The sequence below is a fragment of the Podarcis liolepis genome (genome assembly GCF_965112155.1).
Source record: "Podarcis liolepis genome assembly, chromosome: 6".
NCBI classification, from domain to species: Eukaryota; Metazoa; Chordata; class Lepidosauria; order Squamata; family Lacertidae; genus Podarcis; species Podarcis liolepis.
The window spans coordinates 96,874,993-96,897,763 of record NC_139559.1 but is presented as its reverse complement, the minus strand read 5'-3'; the positions used below and the strand labels follow the sequence as shown (position 1 = coordinate 96,897,763).

The following is a 22,771-nucleotide window of genomic DNA, read 5'->3' as shown; positions in this document are numbered from 1 at the left end:
ATCAACAAAATATAAGCACTAAGCACCATTGCATGGGGGGGGGGTGTCAATCCAGCCACATCCACCAGCCAAAGGAGCAGCTGCAACAAGCTTTGCTTTTTATTTTTATTATTACATTTATATACCACTGATCGAACCAAGTTATCTGGGGATCTGAATTAACTAATGATAGAAAATAAATGAGACAAATCTATTCATTTAAATGTTGTCTCCCATAATAATCAGTACTCTCTGGTAAGAGTGTCCTCACACTGACCTCCATGGAACAAGTTAGAAAGAGAAAGTGTGCCAGTAACCACCCCTCCTGTTGAATGCCCTTCGCCAGGGAACACCTGGGTATAATCTGTAAACATACCCAGACCGTTCTTTGCAGTCAATGTTATACAGCTGCCATTATCAATAGGCTTATGTATGACTGAAAGTTTTTCAATGAAATTACGATTAAGTTATAGATCCAGATTTCTCAGTTATAACCGGCTGTATTATTCAAAGTTCATTGGGGCAGCAGCGGTGGGAAAAATACAGAATGTAGAAAAATAATGACCCAACCTAGATTAGGGCTGCCATACAGCAGGCGCCAGTTTGTCCGTAAACCGTAAAAAGCTCAACAACTTTGAGGTTTATCTAAAGAAAGCTCAACAATTTTGGTGGTTTCCTAAAATACAGCTCAACAACTTCCAGGGTGTCCTGGTTTTTACTTTTTGAAATATGGCAACCCTGAAGATGTTTAGTTTTATCATTAAAAAAAAGTTCTGCCATGGATCTTTGATCCAACTGCTAATTCCACTGCAGGGGCCTAATTTTACCTTATTTACAGACAAAATGATAGCCCTTACCTTTACGTTGCAAGCCTGTTCCATAAGCCTTCTAGCGTTCTCTTCAGCTCTGTACCTCTTGGGCAGCTGTACCCTAAAGAACTTCAAAGCTCCTTCAAAATCAGCTTGCAGAAGATCCTCCTTGGAGGTCTGCAATGAAACACATTGGAGAAGTGGTGTAAGCACAGAAGACAGTCACACTGGCTCTATTAAGGGCTGTACTCATCATCTATTGAATACATTAAATGGCCTATTGCAAAAAATCCCTATTTTTGGGGGGGGGTCTCTTTCTGGGAAGTCAAAAGCATATTTTTAGATATTGCAAACAGATTGATGTGAGTGTGAATATAGAAATTTGCAAAATACTTATAAATAAACAAACAAACAAACAGGCTCTTAACTTTGAGAAGACTTAATTTAAGACAAAGCTCAGCCTCAAAATTTGAAAAAGCTTTTAATGTCATTGAGTATCCAGAGCAATTTCCAATTAATCTAGGATAATCAGAAAGTAATTCCAGATCGGAAAGTACAACATGTAGGAAGCCATGAGCAATAGCACATTTTGAGACAGTACGCACTGAAACAGAAATGCAACCCACTGTATCTCAAACAGCTATGAGAGAAAGGAAGAGAAGTCCTCTGATAGAACCATTTGTCACTGCTGGAGTAACAGTGATCATCTTGTCTTGCCCAGTTGCTTTATGAACACAGAAGGAACAAGCCCCAATATCCCCAAACCTCATGAATGTGTGCTGCTAAATAAATTTGGCAAGAGAATTACAGATGGGGTAATGGAAGACAGCTACCTAATTTGTTTTCAATGATAAATCATGATTTCTTTCCAAACTGCCTTCTTAAATCTGCTGACTGCAGCTCTGATTACAAAGAAAGGCAACTTTGTACCTGTACACATAAACAGTAGTGATACTTTAGCTGCCCTATTTCAGCGCAGAAAGCAGATCTCAAACAAAAAAAGAAGCAGAAGCAACTAGATTTTGCCTTGCCTGTGATTAGGCATTGAATTCAATGGGATAATTCCTGTTGCCTCAGACTTGCACATTCCCTCTCCAGCCTTGTGGTTCGGAACTTTGCTTCCCATTTCTCAATCAACCATAGTTTGCTTGGTTCAGATTAAATAGCAAACTATAGTTGTTGTTGGTGGTGGTGGTGGTGTTTTAAAAAAAGGAAGAAACAGTAGGAATCACATGATAGTCAGAAGCACATGATACTCAGACTCCTCAGGGTTTGGTCACATAATGCCAACCTGTGGTTTACCATGATGTGCAGGCAGGTTGTAATTGCAATGTCTTAAATTTTCTGGATTTTTTTTCTTAAATAGAGTTGTTAATAATAATGTCTATGAATGTTAGAGAGAATGGGCCTATATCAGTTAATACATCCATGGAATTATTTTGAGCACCAACAAAATTAGCCTGAAGTGTGTAATATTTGAATGTTCTTTCTCCCTCTCTCTTTTATACATATCAGGAACACTAGAAAATCTCTGGTATGTATTTAAAAAGCAACAGTATCAGGCTGCAGGTATAGTGGTAAAAACCTACAATATTCAGGATATATTTTCGTGCACAACACCAACTTTGTGGCTCTCTCAGTAGGAAGTGTATGGCGATAGAATTGGGGGGGGGGAGAAATTACCCCATGTAGAAAACCTAAATTGAATGACTGGACTGCCAGGCTGAACATTTACAGGGATCCCTGGAACTGGCTGGTAGTGGTGGGGTAGCACAAGTTTTTAACTGAGCCCCAAAATCCCATTTACAAGTCCTAGAAGTGCCTGGCATGATACTTCATAATTTGTATGTGAAAAAGATTAACTTTGGAGCATGTAAAATACTGGAGATGTGATACTGAGATAGCAGGTTTCATGTATATCTGACTGTATTGCTTCAAGATTACAGTTTTTTTCAGCTGATCAAGGAAGCCACAAGTGAACCACCACAAAATCTTTTATATGCAATCTCTTTTTTGAGAATGTCAAGAAATCTACTGATGGAATTATATGGTTGATAAGGGGAGGATCTTTAACTGTTACCTTTCACAGAAATTTAGTAGTTATAGGATGAGTGCAGGAGACACCGGAAACTCACTAAATGGGGGAGGGGTAGCAATAAGCCAGCAATTCCTGCCCACTGTGCTGGAATCAATGTTATTCAAGGCTTGTGAAATGGACACCAAAATGACAGAACAACATAAGCAAGTGCAAAGCTATAGAGACTGGGACAAAACCCCTAGATTCACAATTGCTTTAATGGGCTCTAAAATAATGGTTAAATGCTTCAGAAAGATGGTGTGACAGTGGAAAGCTGACTGAAAGCATCAACACAGAGGACTGAAAGAGTGAAAGGGAGATAGGACCAGAGGACAGGAACTATTAGGAAAAGGACTAAAAGAGAACAACATAACATGCACCCATGGCATGACTGCATTTAGAATACGGTGTCCAGCTCTGGTTGCCCCGTTTCCAAAAGGCATCACAGAAGTGGGAAAAGTCCAGAAAAAAGGAAACTATAATGATAAATGTTAGGGTATCTTCCCTATGAGGAGAAAATATAGGGGTTGGTGATTAGAATGTGCACAAGGTGGAATATGACAGATGTTTACAAAATTACGGATGGTGCCTAAAGGTTGTAATCCAGTGAAATTTATTGATGTCTCAGATAAGAAAATAGAGCATAGATGGAATGATGGCTGCTAGCTTAAGTGGCTTAAAAAAAATGCAGGACAATTTTCCCTTATCTTTCTGCAGCTCTTCATTATGATAGCTCAATGGAATCACCGTGTCCAGAGGCAACATCCCTCAAATAGACCTGAATGGGAGATACTGTGGCCCAACTGTAGAAGCTTGTGAGCTTCTAGAGGCTCCTGGTGGCCGCTGTTGGAAACTGAACATTAGCCTAGACAGGCCTCTGGCTGACAGTCTGGTTTTACATTCTTATGAAGATTATTGAGGTTCTTCCCCTAGATTTACAAGGTTGTTGAATCGCACCAAGAAATGCAACATCAAATCTCACATTTTAAATGCTGACGAAGTTTCTTGAGGGAAGCTGTTGAGGTAAACAAAACATTCCAGGTTCCACCCACAGGTGATGGTATCTGATCTGCTGAATTTGTATTCATATACATATTTTTTTTTGTAGACGACTAAGTTGCAGCTAGTAATGTGTGTCCTTTTTCAACCTGGTATACATCATATTGACAATACTTGTGGCAAAACAGATTCTTAAATATTTTCAGGACAGAAAAAGCAGCAGAGGTGCTCTTCTATTTAGCAACAGTATCAGAGTAACATAAATTAGTGTATGAAATAATGAAATTTTGAAACCAATGAAAGTCTTAGGCATCTGATGGATTATAAACCAGACAATTAAAAATTGCAACACCATCAAGTCCTGGATATACATACTGAGAGTCAAAAACAGAGAGCTTATCGGTTTTGTTTTGGCTTGATTATTTTTTAATATACTGTAAAGATGATTTAATGTAATTTGGGCAGAGTATAAAGTAAACTGATGGAATAGATACTTGTGGTGCTAAGAATTAATATCTAGATGAACTAAAATAATTTTAGGGATAAGTTTGGATCAATCAAACCTGTACGATTTGCCTGTCATTTGCAGCTCTGAAGGTTGTATGTCTTAACTTCAGGTTACATGGACATGGTTAATTTGTTCTAATTGTTAAGAGAACATTTTTTAATAATTTCAGATCAAAAATTTCAACTTATCTCTTCCTACCAGCCCTATTCTCATAATCAATGACACAAACATTTGATTTGCACTATTACTGCTTACCAAGAATGTAGAAAAGATAGTTTGCACCCTAGTAATATGGCAGAATAGATCATGCTGATGCTAATAATGATGCTGATAACACCTGCAAATTGCAAAGGCCAACAGCTAGTACAATGAATTTGATGAGGTTTAAAAATAATGGTGGTGGTAATAATAATAATAATAATAATAATAATAATAATAATAATAATAATAATATCAAGTCTTAAACATTTGAGGGTGCTAGAAAATCCACTGGAAAATCAGATTCAACTGTGACAACATCGGCAAGAAGAGGGGAGGCAATTTTCGACTCGAAAGGTAATCTAAGCCAGTTCCCCAGTCTATAAGGAAGATGACCAAGAGTCATTATGTCCTAAATGCACTGCATAAAATAGGGTTACCCTCATGCAACCACCCATGAAATGGATCCTTTGAGGCAGCTGAGTGTTAATAAGAATGGCAGATTTGCTATGCGTCTATTTCTAGAAAACCAGAATCTCACCGCAAGAAGCCGGGGAACAAATAGGCGATGCCCCATTCCCAGAAGTTCCAGCACTCGGCAGGCATACTCATTCACAAGCTTGCTTCTTTCATCATGTATATCCTGGGACTTTCTGATGGGTGGTGCAAGCTTGGGAGCTGGGGTTGGGCAAGGCACCCCTTCTTCCATCAGCAAAAAACAGCAAGTATCCAGAGTGAGAAGCACTGTTCCCTTAAGCCACAATTTCACACAGTTGCTATTATCGGAGCCAGATTTAGGTCTCTGAAAGACCAATACATTTACTGTCTACACCAGGGACTTTCAGGTACAGGCTCAAAAAACAGAAAACATCTTTGCTGAAAAGCACAGAAGAAGCTGGCAATTCAAAAAAGACAAAAACTTAAAGAGATGGATCTAAAAATGTCTGAAAGCAGGGGAAATGGCAGAGAATGATGCAGAAAAAAGGCTGCGATGGCCCAGCCTGCCTGTGAATGTGTGTAAGAGCAGACAGGAGCAGCAGCAAGAGCAAAAAGCTCAGGCCAGTTGTAAAGCTGCAAAGAGAAAAAGGATGAGCTCATTGCAATCCTAGATTCGTGACAAGCGTGTCTAAGCTGCTGCTGCCGCCTCTCACTGTGAATCAGTAATGAAGGGGTAGAAAAGGAGGGGGAAGGGAGAGGCGGAGGTAGGTGAATGAGCATGCAGAGGGTGTCTCAGAGGAGAATGCTGTAATAAGAAGCCAATAGTGAGCTCTTGGACAGATGAGCTCCCCTCCCAATCCACCTTCCGTCTACATTAGTCTGACAGCTACCCAAGCCTGCAGACACATTGTAGTCTCAGTGTCTCTTGCTTGGAAGAAGTCAGACTGATAGCCACCCAAAATACTGGCCTCAATAAATATCTGCTTTCAAATAAAGATTCGATCCTGCCTAGGCATACCAAAGCGGAGGGAGAGGAAGGGAGGGGAAACCCATCAGTCCCACCCAGATTGCTGTACGAATGCAAGACCAATGGAAGAACAAAACAGCTGGGCGCTACTGATGCATGATCATCTGAAATGGTATAGACTGTATTCCTATTCTCTGTACAGCACTAAGTTACAGCTTCCATGGTGGAAAAGCTTCAGAGCAGCTGTGGGGGGGGGGGGGAAATAGAGAACTGCTCTAAAAACATAAAATAAACATACTGGGTAAAAGGAGCAATACTGATTGGAAAATGTTGAGTACTTAACTTCAAAGGATAGTTTCATTGTATATGCAAATATTATTAGCATACGGGACATTTAACCCACATTTCACAATACTGATTTTTTTTCTGAAATTGCTAAACATTCAGATGTAAATCTAATCTAACAAATTTAAAGTGCCAGATTATTTAGACTTCATTTTCTTTTCTTCATTGTAGATAATCTGTTGTCTATAAAGACATTATATTTGTAGTCACCTTGTTTTTAACAACATCTGTATTTAAAGAGCCTATGGCCTGTCGATAACCCATGAGCCACATATTACATGCCCATATTGTCATGTCACAGATTTCAATGTAGCTGGGATAAAATCAGATGTCTCTGTCTCCTAAACAAAGATTCTGCTTGATTTGCTTACCGTATTTTCCGCCCTATAGGACGCACTTTTTCCCCTCCAAAAATGAAGGGGAAATGTGTGTGCGTACTATGGGGAGAATGCAGGCTTTCGCTGAAGCCTGGAGAGCGAGAGGGGTCGGTGCGCACCGACCCCTCTCGCTCTCCAGGCTTCAGGAAGCTCTGCGCAACCCTCGGGAGACCAGCTCTGAGGGTTGCGCAGAGCTGCCTGCAGTCCCGGGACCAGCGCAGCTCTGCACAGCCACCGGAAGCCGGGCGCGAAGTCCCGCCCCGCTCCGGATGGCCGCGCAGAGCTGCCTGCAGTCCTGGGACCAGCGCAGCTCTGCGAGGCCATCGGGAGCCGGGGGCGAAGCTCCGCCCCGCTCCCGGTGGCTGCGCAGAGCTGCCTGCAGTCCCGGGATCAGCGCAGCTCTGCGCGGCCACTGGGAGCCGGGGGCGAAGCTCCGCCCCGCTCCCGGTGGCCGCGCAGAGCTGCCTGCAGTCCCGGGATCAGCGCAACTTTGAGCGGTCACCGGGAGCGGGGCGCTAAGTCCCGCCCCGCTCCGGATGGCAGCACAGAGCTGCCTGCCGTCCCGGGATCAGCGCAGCTCTGCGCGGCCACCGGGAGCGGGGCACTAAGTCCCGCCCCGCTCCGGATGGTGGCGCAGAGCTGCCTGCAGTCCCGGGATCAGCGCACTTCTCCCCATCGCCAGCCCCACAAGCTCGGGGGACAGCGGGGAGGCAGAGTGTGCCTTCCCACTGTTCCCCGACCTGGTTCTTCCAGCCCCGCACCTGGGGGGGAAATAATTTTTTTTTCCTTTATTTCCCCCCCAAAAAACTAGGTGCGTCCTATGGGCCGGAGCGTCCTATGGGGGGCAAAATACGGTATATTAGCCATGACCCAGACACACAGATACACACAGTCACCATGACCATGTGTACCATAATTTACCAAGAATTCACCTCAATAAGGGGAATGCTGGATTCCGCATATGATACTGGTTTTACATATATTCTGGGTGGTGAGTGGACTTTTTTAATTTAAAAAAACCACCCCTCCAACCAGCCCTGCCCCAATTTGGGGAGAAAAGATACACCACCATCATGTGACTAAAGAAGAACATCTAAAACAAAGGTTTATCAACAAGGAGAAATTATTTAGTTAAAGTATATTAAATCCAGCATATCGCTGAAGACAAACATGGTAATTTTCTGGAATGGAGCAGAAATTATCTTATCAAAGAGTGATTACAAAAAGCAGTATGGGTATAACACAAGATCAGATAACCATAAACACCTACATGCAACAACTCTTCAGAAAACAGTGTTTTGAATTTGCTGATTATTGTAAATGAATTTTTCACTATAGTTCTGTCTAATTTGACCATATAATTCTTGATTCCATTCCTAAGCTTCATGCCATTGCTAATAGGATAAAATCACAACAATTCTACTTATATCAAGGCAGCAGGCAGGTCTGTTCTCTTCCCTAGCTTACTGTTCAGCAAAACCCAAGACTTAAAGGATTAAAATGTAAAGACTCTGAACATAAACTTGCCCTATGTGATTAAGATGCCATTCTATTTCTTGTTGACCCTGAAACTTCATTAAAATAATAACCTGCCCTTCACCCTAAGATTGAAGCCCAGGCTGCAACCATTAAAACTCAATGTTAAAAACAGTTTAAAACCACTGTGAATAAAGATCCTCTCATCCATGACCTGATTGTGGATGAGAATGCTGATCTGGTCTGCATCACTGAGACCTGGGCGGATGAGCAGGGTAGAGTTGGTCTCACCCAGATGTGCCCACCTCAGTACTCAGTGCAGCATCAGGCAAGACTTGAGGGTCGGGTAGGGAGAGTTGCTGTCGTCTATAGAGATATTCTCTCTCTCTCTCTCTCCCTGTCCAATCCGGGGCGGGAGGGAATCTAGTGTGTGTGTTCCTGGCGTTGAGCGATCGGGACAGATTAGGGATTCTGCTGGTTTACCACCCGCCTTGCTGCCCAGCAGTCTCCCTGCCTAAGCTGACAGAGCTGGTCCCGGAGGCAGTGCTGAAGACTCCCAGACTGTTGGTTCTGGGGGGCTTCAACATCCATGCTGAGGCAACTGGCTCTGGGGTGGCTCAGGACTTCATGGCTGTCATGATGACCATGGGGCTGTCCCAATATGTCAACGGCCCAACACACGTGGCAAGCCACACTCTGGACCTTATCTTCTCAACTGGGCAGGAAGAGGGTGATCTGAGGGATATTGACATCAGCCTCTTATCATGGTGAGATCATTTCCTGATGACCTTTAGGCTTTCAGCACCCTTTCCCTTCCGCAGAGGCAGGGGACCTATTAGGATGGTCTGCCCTCAGAGACTGATAAGAGTCAATGGACTTCCAGACAGCTCTGGGGGATTTCCCTCCCGATAGGACTGGTGCTCCTGCTGAAACTCTGGCTGACCCTCTGGAACAACCAAATGACTCGGGCCAGTGACACAATCACTGGAACACGAGTGGAGGAAAAATCTGGTTGAATGCAATCGAACACTTGAGGGCTCATCATCAAGTCTACCTAGTGGCAGTGAAGGCTGAAAAGAAGAACTACTTTGCTTCCTCCATTGCATCCTCATTGTGCCATCCAGCAGAGATTTTCTGGGTAATGCGGAGGCCAGTTACAGTCTGGCTCAAAGGAGGTGGTAGAACTAACAGCAGCTCACTGATACTTGTTTGCAAAGCATTTTGAGGATAAAATTGCTTGCATCCATCGCGACCTTGCCTCTGCTGTTACAGCAGATGAATCTCAAGGGGTGTCTAGAGCACAGTCTAGACCTGTTGTGTTGTACGAGTTTCGGTTGGTAAGGCTCAATAATGAAGACAAGAGAATGTCCCCCACCCTGTGCCAACATCCTATTTCGATTACAAACTGAACTCAACCACCCAAGTTCACTAATAGAAAGGATGGTAAAAAAAATAATTTAAACCTATACCCCACAAACTAGGAGGCAATTAGGGTGGGGGGGAAGGGAGGGGGTGATGGTGAGAGCAAGAAGAGGAAACTTCAAGCATGGAGAGGAAGAATGAACCATCTTCTTCAAGCCCATAACAATTTATAGTAAGTATGCTGGAGGGGGGAGGAGATCAGAGATCAGGGATGGTGGGCTGCATGATGTTAAGTTAGGAAAACTCCCCATTCCATTTACCACTTTCCAAATGCCTCCCACACCAATCTGCTATATAGCTATAACACTCTCAGATTTGGATGGTGGTGGGAAGACTCTGTACATGAATCACACTTGCGCTCTGATTTCTAAAACAGCCTCCGCAAAGTACAGAGTTCATGGGTGAATGGGTGAATGGCTGAGCTTAAAATATAAAACTGGATCTCAGGAAAGGTTTACATATACTATTGCCTTAAAAACTTATTTGGTGACACAGTCTTTAGTAACCAAGAGCCCACTTCATCAGTTAGGAACACAGGAAGCTGCCTTGGTTCATTAAGGTCAGTATGATCTACATCAGCATCTCCCAATGTGTGTGTGTCATGTGCAGGTGTGTCACGGGGTTTTTAGGCAAACCCCAAATACTTACTGTGTGTAATCCTTAACTGGTATGATAAAAACCTCTTAAAAACTTTTTGTTTTGTTGCGACATTATGCTGCATTGTCATTTATAACCAAACATCAGAATCACTCAAGTCTTCATTTTAATACTTGAGAGCTGCTCTTTAGAGAAGACCTAAGGTCCAAACTTCATGTGACAGTAAGTTCGAGGGCTTCCAGTCAGAATGAACTCAGGCTTGCAAGAGAGGTTAAAAATAATTTTGAAAGGTTTCTTCGGCTATGTTGAAACAAGAGGAAGAACAAGCAAGTGGTAAGTCCCTTGCATGGAGAAGATGGAGAAATGCTATTGGGTAACAGAGAGAAGACAGAACTGCTCAACACTTACTCTGCCTGTCGTCACCCAACAGGAAAGCAATGCCCAATCTTGTGATGCAAGGAGGGAGCTGCAGCCCAAGATAAGAAAAGAGGCAGTAAGGGAACACCTGACTACTTTAAATGAATTCAAATCTCCAGGGCCTGGTGAACTGCACCTAAGGGTACTAAAGGAGCTTGCAGATGAAATCTCAGTGTCTCTGTCTATAATCTTTGAGAATTCTTGGAGAACAGATAAGGTCCCTGTGGACTGGAGGCAGGCAAATGTTGGCTCCATATTCGGGGGGGGGGGGGAGAGAAGGCCCAGGTAACTACCAACCAGTGAGCTTGACACTGATACCAGAGAAGGCCCTAGAACATATAATTAAACAGTCTGTGAGCACTTAGGAAACAATGCTGTGATTACCAAGACTCAGAATGGGTTTCTCAAAAACAAGTCATGCCAGACGAATCACAAGTTTAGTAGATCAGGGAAATGCTGTGGATGTAGTGTATCTTGATTTCAGTAAGGCTTTTGACAAAGTCCCCCATAATATTGTGGAGAAACTGATAAAATGTGGACTAAACAAAGTAACAGTTGAATCTGTAGCTGGTTGACTTGAACCCAAAGAGTGCTCACTAACAGTTCCCTGTCATCCTGGGGAAAAGTGACAAGTGGGGTGCCACAGAGTTCTGTCCTGGGTCCATTGTTGTTCAACACCTTTATAAATGACTTGGATGACACCAAACTGGAAGGGGCAGCCAACGCCGCAGAAGACAGTATTGGGATTCAAGATGACCTTAACATTCTTCTTCCTCTTTTTTCTGTTTCTGTTTTTATTTCTTTATTTTTATTGTAGTACATTGCATTATGAAAAGCCTTAATAAAATTTATTATTATTACTTTTCTTTTTAAAGGAATGTCCCCCCATAATGATTTGGCATAAATGGACATTTGTCTTGCGAATTTATGTTTGAAGACCCCAATGGAGGACATTATGCCCACCTTTCCTTTCTCCACTGACAACTTGGTGGGGAGGGCTGTGGGTTACAACATCATCCACCACCTCACATATGGTTAGGGCTTCTTTCCCCAACCTAGAGAGTTACCTGTAAACTGAGCTTTTTGTCTCCTAAAGTGAGGGCAGGGGGCATCTGCTATCCTTGTTCTGTCTGTGGCTCCCTGCACACACACACACACACACACACACACACACACACACACACACCCCAACACTTCCTTGCTAGTTTCCTGGAGTGATGTTTTCAGTTATTTTTCAAGTGGTCTCTTTTCAAGCATCATTTATGGGTTGAAGAATTGTCTGCCCTGCCAGTTAGTCCGGGGAGAGGGATGACTCCTCCCCTCGTAAAGTACCCTACCTGAACCTCCAGTAGGAAATGTCACCCCTATCAGGAATATCCCCTATAAGGGTCTTGAAACAGACATTCACAGCAAAACAATTTTTCATTTTCTCAAAGCACCTTTGTCATGGCACATGGCACTCTGCTTATATCTCAGTCTCCTTGAGCTGACTACCACTTCAAAAAGGCACTGGAGAGTGAACTGAAAGCAGGACACTGATACACTTATTCCATACACCTGCTCATTCAATATAGTATTTCATTCTATCTAGTGCCCAGCTAGATGCAACAGGCTCTCATCCCCACAACACACAACAGCCTTGCTGATCACTATACAGTGGTACCTCGGGTTAAGTACTTAATTCTTTCCAGAGGTCCGTACTTAACCTGAAACTGTTCTTAACCTGAAGCACCACTTTAGCTAATGGGGCCCCCTGCTGCTGCCGTGCCACCGCAGCACGATTTCTGTTCTCATCCTGAAGCAAAGTTCTTAACCTGAAGCACTATTTCTGGGTTAGCGGAGTCTGTAACCTGAAGCGTATGTAACCCGAGGTCCCACTGTACAGTGGTACCTCTGGATGCGAACGGGATCCGTTCCGGAGCCCCATTCGCACCCAGAAGCGAACGCAACCCGCGTCCACGCATCTGCGGGTCATGATTCACTGCATCCGCGCATGCAAATGACATCATTTTTACCGTCTGCGCATGCGCAAGCGGCGAAACCCAGAAGTAACACGCTCTGTTATTCGGGAAAATACTTATCCCGAAGCTACTTCAACCCGAGGTATGACTGTAGTCACCCAGGGGGGAAATGCATATAATATAGTGCTTGTTCCCAAAAAAAGCCAGCCAAGGCCCACAACCAAGGACATAGCAACGGAGATCTCACTTTGCTCTACAATTGCTACTACTTCCTTTCGACCTCCCCAGTATGAACAGCAATGCTTGTCTTCTAAGAGACTTCCAAGAGTTGCAAGGGCAACCTTATCAGTTTCAGTCAGGCCAGCAGCTTCTTTTGTAGGGGAAAAGGCCACATTACTATAGCTCCTTTCTGATACAGAATACTTCATATACCTATTTGTCTTTATGATCCTTTCATGCCAAGAATTAGTTTTATAAAATAATTGTTGCTCACACTGAAGTTTCCTATAATACAAGAACTAGCTTCTGATTCAAATCCCTGTAATGGAATAGACTGCCTGATATAAAACTTCTATTAACTGTATGGGCAGGCTTCGAACAGCCACCTAGCTATGATGAATAAAAACTACCTCCGAATCACAAGGCAGAGAAGTTTTTATAAATTGGCAGGGAGGCTATCAAGAAGCAACAAATGACAACACAAACATACAGTGGTGCCTCGCAAGACGAAATTAATTCGTTCCGCAAGTCTCTTCGTCTTGCGGTTTTTTCGTCTTGCGATGCACAGTTTCCCATAGGAATGCATTGAAAATCAATTAATGCGTTCCTAGGGAAACCGCCTTCAGACTGAAGGCTGGGGGCGGGACAAGGGCTTTTCTTCCCACCCCCAGCATTTTAAAAAACCCTGGGGCAGCGGAGGACTTCTCCGCTGTCCGGGGAGATCTTAAAATGCTGGCGGGCGGCATTTTAAAATCGCCCCGGACAGCGGAGGACTTCTCCGCTGTCCGGGGCGATTTAAAAGCCCCTGGGAAGGCAGGCAGGGGGGACAAAGACTTTCGCCCCCTGCCCGCCTTCAGAAGGTGTTCCCACCCCCCGCCCCGCTTCGGAACAGCGTTCCGAAGTGGGGCGGCTGGGGCAGGTATCCCCGCCCCCCCTCCCCGCTTCGGAACAGCGTTTTAAAATGCTGGTGGTCGGGAGCGAAGCGCTGCCGACCCCCAGCATTTTAAAATCTCCCCGTGTCCCGGGAAGGTTTTAAAATGCTGGGGGTCGGCAGCGCTTCGCTCCCGACCCCCAGCATTTTAAAATCTCCCCGGGACAGAGACTTCTCTGCTGTCCCTTGGAGATTTTAAAATGCTGGGAGTCGGCAGCGAACGCTTTGCTCCCGCCCGCCAGCATTTTAAGATCGCCCGGGGCAGGCGGGGGGGAAGGCAGGCGGGGGGGGAGCAAAGACTTTTGCCCCCCGCCGGCCTTCAGAAGAGGTCCTCTTCTGAAGGCCGGCTGTGGGCGAAAGTCTTTGCTCCCGACCGCCAGCATTTCCCTATGGGCTTTCGTCTTGCGATGCAAGCCCATAGGGAAATTCGTCTTGCGAAGCGCCTCCAAAACAGAAAACCCTTTCGTCTTGCGGGTTTTCCGTCTTGCGAGGCATTCGTCTTGCGGGGTACCACTGTATGTGGTCAGATAGGCTAGTAAAGCTGTTGTGAGTAATTTTTGCCGAGTTACTTGTAAGGCTATGTGTGGACATAAAACCTGGACTAACACAAAAATGACTTACCTTTAGGAGAGCCAGTGCTACATTAAATATTACATTCAGACCCTGAAAAAGAGAAATAAATGGTATTGATCCGGTTTATAAATTTTAAAAACAGGAACACCCCAAAACACAAATTCTGTGACCAAGCAAAATTAACACAAACATCAAATCAAGCAGCAAAACTGTTTCTAGGCTATTATCATCACTCTACAGCTAAGTCATTATGGCTTACCTGCGAAAAAAGTATTTGTGAATACAAAACTAACACATTAAGGAGAAGTCTAGACTAAATAACTCTTCTTATCTAGTTTTCTGCATATAGGGACATTTGTTTATCATCAAGGAAGGGTGGATTAATAGTATTCATAAATAAATAAATAAATAAATAAAGTGATGCTAGATTAGAATTCTGCACAAGCACTCACATATGCTAGGCTCATATGGCTCCTCCTCCCCATAGGACCCATGATCAGAAACATAAAACTGCAGTGAGTGGCAATTCAGAGTTTGCCCTAAAACCAGGACCGCTAACTATGGATCCAAACTACAAGAAAGAAGATTCCACCTAAACATTAGGAAGAACTTCCTGACAGTAAGAGCTGTTCGACAGTGGAATTTGCTGCCCAGGAGTGTGGTGGAGTCTCCTACTTTGGAGGTCTTTAAGCAGAGGCTTGACAACCATATGTCAGGAGTGCTCTGATGGTGTTTCCTGCTTGGCAGGGGGTTGGACTCGATGGCCCTTGTGGTCTCTTCCAACTCTATGATTCTATGATTCTATGATTCTATGATTCTAACTATGATTTGCTGCTAAGTGTGATTAGAGTATTCCAATGGCAGAGTGCAGAGGGGAGACGAAGCAAGTGACCTCAAGGCTCATGATTTAGCAGCCAGCTCTAGTAACTTACAAATGGTACTGGTCACCGTCTGGTACAAAATTAAACATACTAAAGTTGTATTCATTTAAACAGGGTCACAAATACAAAAGGAATATTTTTTTATTATATAGTGTAAGCAAACCAGATTTCATCCACTAGATGTCAGAATTGTAACAGTAATTAAACTCCAGTAGCCGGCAGCAGTTACTTTACATATCCTGAACATAATGTGTCACAGGTCTTTACATACAGTACAACAGGGCTCGGTGAGGTTTACCTCGCCTGGGCCAGTTCACTCCAGCGGAGATCCCTCTGTGAGCCAGAACGCACACATTTTTCCAATGCCGGCGTCTGCACAGAAGCGATTTCCAGCGTCTGCACATGCACAGATGTGATTTCCGGCACTGTGGAAGCGAGTCCCCGCACCACACTGCGTCGGTTTAGAGCAGCACGCGGGGACTCACCAAGCACGCGGCTCGGTTCAGGGGCAGCTCGTGGGCTGGTTAAACAAGCCCGTGGGCCACTTGTGGCCCATGGGCCTTAGGTTGCTGACCCCTGCAGTACAAGATGTTGAATGATAATGGTTCAATTCAAACGTAAAACCAAATCATGGTTTGGTGATCAGCACTGTCACTGTGGGATCACACATTCCCTCTTCCTACCCGTGTGGAAGCCTTAGTCATAGTCTACTGGGCCATACAAATTGGTAAAACACACCTCAATCAATGCCCAAGCAGTATTTCTCTGAGCTGTTACAAACATGTAACGTGGCCAAACCCCACTCCCCCAAAACAACTTTGTACATTTTGAAAAACTGCAGAATGGGTTGGTATCCTCGTAACTATTTAGGTCTCTTTGTTAAAGCTCCTTAGATTTCTGTTTGTCACTTTTGTTCAATTAATATATTTTGTGCTGCTGCTTTAGGCTATATACATAAATCAGACACAAACACCCTTTAGACATTAGATTTTGAGGAAAGGGTACAATGCCAGTTCTTCTACATACTAGGTTCATTTGCAGGGCTGGGCAATGTCAGGTTTTCACCACACCAATGTTATATCACCACACCAACCAAACACCGCAGCCTGGTGATACACCTCAATGTCGAAACAACAAGCTGCATTGGCCCCAGCTAGTATGAGGACCCGAGCGATGACAGCTTCACCCAGCAGTATAACATGGGTGAAACCACCGCTGCTCCTGAGTCCCTCTGCTACTAGCGGCCTGAAGCTGGTAGCAGAGGACTCAGGAGCAGTATCTGTTTTACCTGCAATATACCCGGGTGAAGCCCCCATCACAGTCTGCCCCTCATACCAGTCCTGAGCAATGTATTGATACATCACCCAGGCCTACTCATTTGTTCATTTATGTCTCTGGGACCTGCAAATCGTATTAGCAGTGCTCTGCTCTTATTTCTGTATAAGGTCTATGACTCTTTCCAGTCTGAATGTTGAAAGGTAAACTAAAGTGTATGAGGCAAACTGATTTAAACTTCATAGTGTGTATGGGGGTCGCACATTGAAGCAGCCGAAACCACATTTTTAGAAAGCAGATTTCTCCTTTAACAAGTAGCCTCAATTATTCAAATAAATCTTATAGCAGAGAAAGGGCATAAAGTCAGAAAAATTATCCCACAATCATTCCAGTTCTTTTTTTTTTTAAAGGCAACTTTGGGAAGAGGTTATACATAGCACCTTGCTGAATGGAACAACCCACCGCTTTCTTTCCTGACGTGTACTGTTGTAGGGTATCTCCCAACCTCCCTAAAGCCAATTGGGGGGGGGGGGTACAGTGGTGCCTCGCAAGACGAAAAGAATCCGTTCTGTGATTCTCTTCGTCTAGCGGTTTTTTCGTCTTGCAAAGCAAGCCCATTGACGGATTAGCGGATTAGCACTATTAGCGGCTTTAGCAGCTTTTAGCGGCTTATCGGATCAGCTGATAAGCAGCTTAGCGGCTTAGAAAAAGGGGGGAAGGGGGGGAAACCCGCAGGAACTCGCAAGACATGTTTGTCTTGCGAAGCAAGCCCATAGGAGATTCGTTTTGCGAAGCACCTCCAAAACAGAAAACTCTTTCATCTAGCAAGTTTTCCGTCTTGCGAGGCATTCGTCTTGCGGGGCACCACTGTACATGAGAGGAGAGGGGAGAAAACCCTGTTGCACTAGCAGGAGCCATTGCGCTACAGATGGCAGAGTAACCCACATTATTTTAAGACAATTTTCACTCTATAAGACACACTTTTCCCCTCCTAAAAAGTAAGGGGAAATGTGTGTGCGTCTTATGGAGCGAATGCAGGATGCGTAGCTATCGCTGAAGTCTGAAATCCCGCTGAAGTCACCGATCCCTCTTGCTCTTCTGGCTTCAGGGATAGCCACGCAAAGCCTCTTGAGCGCAGAGGGAGTGCTCCTCCCTGTTCGCTCAAGAGGCTTTGCATTGCTTTCTTATTTCTTGTTTTCCTACTCTAAAAACTAGGTGAGTCTTATGGTCGGGTGTGTCTTACAGAGCGAAAAATACGGTAAGTGTAAGAGCATTCCCATATAATATTTTCATTTAATACAAGTAGTCTTCCTTCAGATCCAATAACAAAAGTAAGCTCAAGAAAAGTAGCAATTCATTTCATGCAAAGCAAGACTCTTCAGATTGAAGGTGGTTTTATTTTACCTCACAAAGGAGTAAATCAATTATGTGGAAGACCATGCAGAGTGGGAACTTGGCAGTGAAGAGGGTGAGAAACCACTGGGATGCATACATGTGAGCTTCCAAGTTCTGTTTCAAGAAATGGTTATACAAATCCGGAATCTGCTCCTAGAGGTAAAAGAGAAAGTTGACTCCATCTTCTGCTCTCTGAAGTATTTATTTCTATGCAGGCTTCTAAGAATGAAATACTTCATTACAAATGCTAGCATGCCAAAATACATTTTAAGTTGATACCTGTTTTGCTATCCTGCTGATCCTACTAATATACCTACAAACACGTACATTTTCTTATGATTTATTTCTGTGACACCTGGAGGGCGCTCAACAACATTGGGATGGAGCCTCCTCCGAGAGCAGACATGCCAGGTCCACAGCTAACCAAAAGAACAATTAAATCAGGGTGAGTAATTAAATCACATGTACAGCGGAGGCAAAAGCCACCAGCTCCTCCTGTAACTGGTTAGTCTCAGAAAGAAGGTTCGAGCCCCACACTGGACAAAAGATTCCTGCATTGCAGGGGGTTGGACTAGATGACCCTTGTAGCCCATTCCAACTCAATGATTCTATGACAAATGCCTTCCGGGGGTATCAGAAAACAGAAATTCACTATAAGCGAAAATCTATTTCCTCATGTGGATCCCAGAGGACACTCAACAACACAGGGTTGCATTACAGCAGTATACATTCTGGTTTTTTGATATTTTGTTTTTCATCTTCACATTTTACAATATAATCACACATCTGAATTTACAGATCCAATTGAAACATCCAATCATCGACATTTCCCCCCCCCTTCTGTGGTTACTTATGTTAAATATTTCCCCACTGCATTTCCAGGTCATATCTATCTACTAGTCATCATTTATGTTATATTTCAGTTATTCTCACTGCACACTTTTATATCAGTCCTGCTACTGATTTAAGTTGTTTACAAGAATTCTTCAGATAATCAATAAATTTTCCCCATTCTATATCAAAACATCTCTCTTCTTGATTTCTTAATCTTCCGGTAAATTTCGCCATTTCTGCACTCTCCATCAGTTTTTGTTGCCCAATTTCCTTAGTTGGAACCGATTCTTCTTTCCATCCCTGGGTGTACAATGTGTGGGCAGCCCGGCTGCCGTGGAAGCATACCTAGATAGTTTGCTTTATTCTTTGTGTACCTCTAAACCTATTATTCCTAAAAGAAAAGCTGGGTTTTTGGTTTTTTTTTACAAACGTTATCTTCAGCATTTTTTCCAACTCATGATATATCATTTTCCATTATGCTTTTGCTACCTTGCAAGACCACTACATATGAAAAGGGTATCCTCTTTCTCCTTACACTTCCAACAGGTATCTGATTCTGACTTATACATTTTTGCTAATTTACTGGGAGTCAGATACCATCTATACATCATTGTCATTTAATTTTCTTTTATCCCATAACATGCAGTAAATTTCATATCAACATTCCACAGTCGCTCCCACTCTGTCATTTCAATATTATGACCAATATATATTCCTTAGTGTATCATTGATGATTTCACCTGTTCATCTTTTGTTTGCCATTCTAATAGCATCTTATACATTTTAGACAACGATATTATTATTACTATTATTATTATTATTATTATTATTATTATTATTATTATTATCTAACAGGTTTCTTTCTAATTGCGATGTTTGAGTCGAAAAACCATTCCTCTTATCTAATTTAAATAGTTCACTAAGCTGATGATACTGCAGTCAACTTGATACCAAGTTGGTAACAGTATACATTCTGGATGGACTTCTGAAAACCAGAAGTTATTACTTTACAATCCTTCACATTTTTTTAATGCTGAAAGCAGAATCTGCTGAGCAAACAGAATAAATTATATAAACCTTTGCAAATGTGTGGACCAAGGCCTAAATGTCCTCATCAGGAAAACTACCCTTGAAAGCTGCCAAAGCAGCTGCCATGCTTAGAGAGTGGCCTGCAATACCCACCAGTAGCCTCTTGACCAAGCTCTGACTGGCCAAGACAATAGATCATGTCATCCACCAATAGATGGTTGCTTTAGAGACTCTGGTACCCAAACATCTGTTCAAGAAGGAAATGAATAGGGACTCTTGTTTTCCAAGGGTATGTCATCCTATCTAAATAGATGTGGAGCATCTTAGTCATAGCCAGCTTGTGCCAGTCTTGTTCCTTAGGGTGCACTGACTTAGGGCATAGCCAAAGTAGGGATATTTCCTGTGACACATGAAAAAGTGTGTCGATTTTGGAATTAAAAAGGAATGGGGCCTAGGGGCTACTTTGTATGAAGAAAGCACAGCTGGGAGTTTCCCAATAAGATCTGTACTCTCCAAGCTGACAGAATGGCTCCCAGGAATACTGTCTTATGCACAAGCACTGTCAGTGAACATTTTGGGTCATTACATAAATGGTAGGCCCAGGAGAATGATGAAGACCCAGCTGAAATTCCAAAAAGGAAATCCATGAACTGAAGTGATGGTTAAGGAAGCATTTCACATGCCGGACAAAGCGATGGAGCCCTTCTCCTTATAAGCTAGAATGCTTGCCAGGGCTGCATGTTGCTGCTTAATGTAGCTGGTACTGAAGCCCTTGCCCAAGCCTTTACTGTTTAAATCCTAAAACCTATTTGAAAACTGTGATCCATAGTCTTGCCACTCCTATGAGACTTCCATTTGCAGTGTTTATCTGGATGGTACAAGGTCACATAAGGGGATGCAGGTGGCGCTGTGGGTAAAACCTCAGTGCCTAGGGCTTGCCAATCGCATGGTCGGCGGTTCGAATCCCCGCGGCAGGGTGAGCTCCTGTCTTTCGGTCCCAGCTCCTGCCCACCTAGCAGTTCGAAAGCACCCTTAAGTGCAAGTAGATAAATAGGTACCGCTTTAAAGCGGGAAGGTAAATGGCGTTTCCGTGTGCTGCACTGGTGCCGGCTCGCCAGAGCAGCTTCGTCACGCTGGCCACATGACCCGGAAGTGTCTGCGGACAGCGCTGGCTCCCGGCCTCTAGAGTGAGATGAGCGCACAACCCTAGAGTCGGACACGACTGGCCCGTATGGGCAGGGGTACCTTTACCTTTACAAGGTCACATTCAATTTCTTCCGCTGTTTACTGACTACCGTATGAGCTGCAGCCATAAATAACTCACAAACTGTGCCATTAAAATTCCACTCTGGAGTTCTTCCTCGGCACACAGTTGAAAGCAAGATCTTCTCTCAAATTCAGCCTCTTTACCACATCTGTTTGGCAGCAGTTCATTCCCAACTGCATTACTCCATCAGCACTCCTAGTCCAGTCCAGGAATAATTTTAAAGTCCATTCAGCCTCTTAGTAAAACCTTGTTAAATTCTTTGTTGAACATAAATCAAAAGCCTTCCCCCTCTTTTCTGAAGTAACAAACAGAGTAACATAACAGTGGCTACACATGTCTCTTTCATTCTGCAGGGGAGGACAAGAACAAGGAGACCATTTGAAAACCACAAGAAAGCACAAAGCACCTTGTCCTCCCCCTTCCTTTCCCGGCTGTTCTGAAGCTTCAAAGAAAACATTCAGATACCTTCAAAGAACCAAGCCCAGTCCTTTGGGCAGCCGACTGGTTGTAGCATTAGCATTAGCATAGATCGGTCCAGGAGCGCCTCTTGATTAATGTCAATTGTCTGAATTATGGAGGAACCAACCACAAATTAGCCAGAGATGGAGTCTCATCCATGGCAGGGACACACTCCCAGGTCGTACCCGCCATGCATTTCAAGTTGGCAGACACAGGCTTGCGCGGCACAGCAGGATGCAGTGAGCTCCTCAGAACCCACTGGGGAACCCTGCCAGGATTTTTGCCTCATAAATCCTGGCTTTTCCCTGCCTGAATCTCCTTCCCTTCGCTGCCTCCAGAGTGCAGTGAGGAGCAGCCACCATTGACTCGTGACATGACCAGAGACCCTCTTCAAGAAATCTTTGATGGGTTTGATGGGTTTACAGGTTGTCGGAGTCACCTCTGCCCAGACAGCCCTGACAAAAAATGAATTTGTGACCAAGGTCTGAAAGACTCCAACTGGCACCTCCATCCCCCTGAATAAGGTGAGGCCTCCACACTCTTATTACAGGGATCTCTAGGTCCACCTTTATGAAGGTGGGATTATGATCTGTGGGAATCACTGCTATAGAGGTGAGGTCAGCTATAGGTGTATCCATCAGCAGCACCTTGAATTGTGACCTTGCCAGGGAGAAAGTAATGCCTTCAGGTTTGAGTTTAAAAAGATTAGCCCACTCTGTCTTTCAGATATTTCTGAATGATTCTGGAAAGCAAACCAAGAGACATTTTGGTGGACCTTGCAGGAAGGCTGCATGTGTTCCTTTGGGATACGGAAACCTCTGAAAGCTGGAGAATGAAGCAAACCTTTGCTTTGGCAATAAGGTAGGGAACTACTGAGGTAGGAAGGATATGTTCATAGCTAGAGACCGTCTAAGTATCTTCCTCTAAGAGCTCACTCTACTCCCATCCTTAAGGACTGGATAAAAATGCCAGGGTTAAGTTACTTCCCAACCTTTGATTGTAGTGGGGCGAGAGAGTTTACTTGGTTTTAATTCCATTTCTCATTCCCCTCCATCTGAGTGGATGGCTTTGAGGTTGCCTTGAGGCTTTGGCTTGCCTTGGTGAACTCAAGATTGCTAAGAGGAGGATCTCCTGGAGCTTGTGGAGGAGCTGGTGGATTAAGACCTATGACCCCTCTTACATTTCTGTCTGGATCTGCGTCCATTCTTTTTGTATTTGTGCTTTTCTATATTTGTGCATCTCTGAAACTCATAGCAAGATAGGGGTGGGGAGCACCCCTTGAATGTCTTGAGCCACCAATTCCTTCACTGGCCCCAACTCTGGATCAATCTGGAAGGG

General features: G+C 43.9%; 2 protein-coding genes across 6 annotated transcripts in view; both read right to left on the bottom strand.

Annotated features, from left to right (window-relative positions):
* The window catches only part of DARS2 (aspartyl-tRNA synthetase 2, mitochondrial), a 1,012,941-nt gene that overhangs the window by 728,910 nt on the left and 261,260 nt on the right, over positions 1 to 22,771 (bottom strand). The window lies entirely within an intron of this gene.
* RABGAP1L (RAB GTPase activating protein 1 like) overlaps positions 1 to 22,771 on the bottom strand; it is a 151,877-nt gene that overhangs the window by 43,282 nt on the left and 85,824 nt on the right. For 4 of the 5 annotated variants that reach the window (XM_083507093.1, XM_083507094.1, XM_083507095.1 and 1 more), the window contains 3 exons: positions 17,854 to 17,997; positions 14,342 to 14,383; positions 837 to 965 (listed from right to left, as the gene is read on the bottom strand). In XM_083507093.1, the coding sequence (XP_083363219.1) occupies positions 837 to 965; positions 14,342 to 14,383; positions 17,854 to 17,997 (315 nt within the window). Of the gene's footprint in view, positions 1 to 836; positions 966 to 5,111; positions 5,677 to 14,341; positions 14,384 to 17,853; positions 17,998 to 22,771 lie in introns of those variants that run through there. The other variant, XM_083507096.1, reaches the window with a different exon arrangement.